General features: G+C 47.1%; 1 protein-coding gene across 1 annotated transcript; it reads left to right on the forward strand. All coding sequences in view use genetic code 11, as the record gives it.

The window, feature by feature from the left end:
• Positions 1 to 300: 300 nt before the first annotated feature.
• EGR_05240 (Succinate-semialdehyde dehydrogenase) lies at positions 301 to 753 on the forward strand (the record flags this gene model as incomplete). The annotated part of the gene is made up of 2 exons (XM_024494489.1): positions 301 to 347; positions 486 to 753. 2 exons carry the CDS (start codon positions 301 to 303, stop codon positions 751 to 753), a joined length of 315 nt encoding a protein of 104 aa, XP_024351110.1.
• Between the last annotated feature and the right edge of the window lie 653 nt (positions 754 to 1,406).

Genomic DNA, 1,406 nt, shown 5'->3' on the forward strand with positions numbered 1-1,406 from the left:
TGACTAATTTCCCCTGAAAAGGACGAATGCATTGCCCATAGCACCTCAGAAATTTGTGCTAAGTGTCAGTGCTTGTGCAGCATTTCATGCAACCCAAGAATCAACGAGACGTTTCGTTCTTGCTGGTGGCTTCAAGCTTGCATGTGAAACTAGAAAAAGTGCTGTGCAATTGTGCAAAACACCTGTTCCAACCTATTGGGACAACTTCTCCTCTGTAAGAAATTGAACGACCCTCAGACATGACTCGTGGATGGCAATCAAAACAAAGTCATTTTAAATATTCTTCTACCCATTCTACACATGAGGGAAATCGGACACACACAGGCAACAATCCCGCTGAGACACTCGTAGGCAAGACTTAAATCAAACCACATTTTGGTGTGCGGAATGCCCCTTTGCCTTGGCCCAGTCGTTTTACTTGCACCATAATGAAGTAGGCAAAGACCAGCATTACTCAAAAGGCGCCAACCCCTTCCACCTGCCAGATTCGGCACTGAAGCGGAGGCAGTGGCACTGGCCAATTCGACACCCTCAGGCCTGGCAGGCTACATGTTTTCGCGTGAGGTGGGCCAATGCTGGCGCGTGGCGGAGGCGATGGAAGCGGGTCTGGTGGGGGTGAACGCAGGTGTCGTAAGCACACCAGAGGCTCCATTTGGTGGAGTCAAGCACTCCGGCATTGGCCACGAGGGTGGACCGGGCGCGCTGAAGGAATTCATGAACACAAAGTACATGTGCTGGGCTGGTCTCGATTAGACCTTCCAAATTGTGTCCCCTCCCTTCCTTTCCAACTGTTCATTCAATTCTGTAGTGTTTTGATATTGCTCTGCACTAGAATTGTCGTGCCTATCCTTGCCTCGTGGATTCAGTATTTACACTGCCTTCTGTCCGGTTTTTCAATTTCTTTGGAGGTCGTAATGGACGAGGTCTGCCCCTTTGTCTCAGTATTTGTTTTGTCCCTAAATGCATCACTTTCCTTTACTTTTTCTACTATTCCACTTTTGGCTCCCAATCAGGCGACTTTGGGTGGCATCCGTTTCCACTTGAAGACTGTGACAGTTGTAAGAGCAAAGCGTTAGTAAGTGAAGTGCGTCAGTGGAGTCTGCTTTCTGCTGCGTTAATTAAGATCGCTGTTGTTTTGATTGCCATTTTGGTGCTATGGAGTCCTTTTCATGTCTGTTGTCTCCTAGTCATTCTACAGGTTAATGGAAAATCTCCCATACTGATAAGTTTTCTTTGGATCTGCGAGATAATTTGAGGCACTACATTGGTAGCAGCAGTCGGTGAATGTGATCCAAATTGGCGCAAAGCGTAAATTTTGTTCAAAAAAGAAGGAAGTCACCTGCTGTGGATGAATGAGGCTACATACACTTCCAAAAGAAGGGTGAGTTCTCTAGCTTCTGGTCCTG

This window comes from Echinococcus granulosus, assembly GCF_000524195.1.
Source record: "Echinococcus granulosus chromosome Unknown EG_S00037, whole genome shotgun sequence".
NCBI lineage: Eukaryota > Metazoa > Platyhelminthes > Cestoda > Cyclophyllidea > Taeniidae > Echinococcus > Echinococcus granulosus.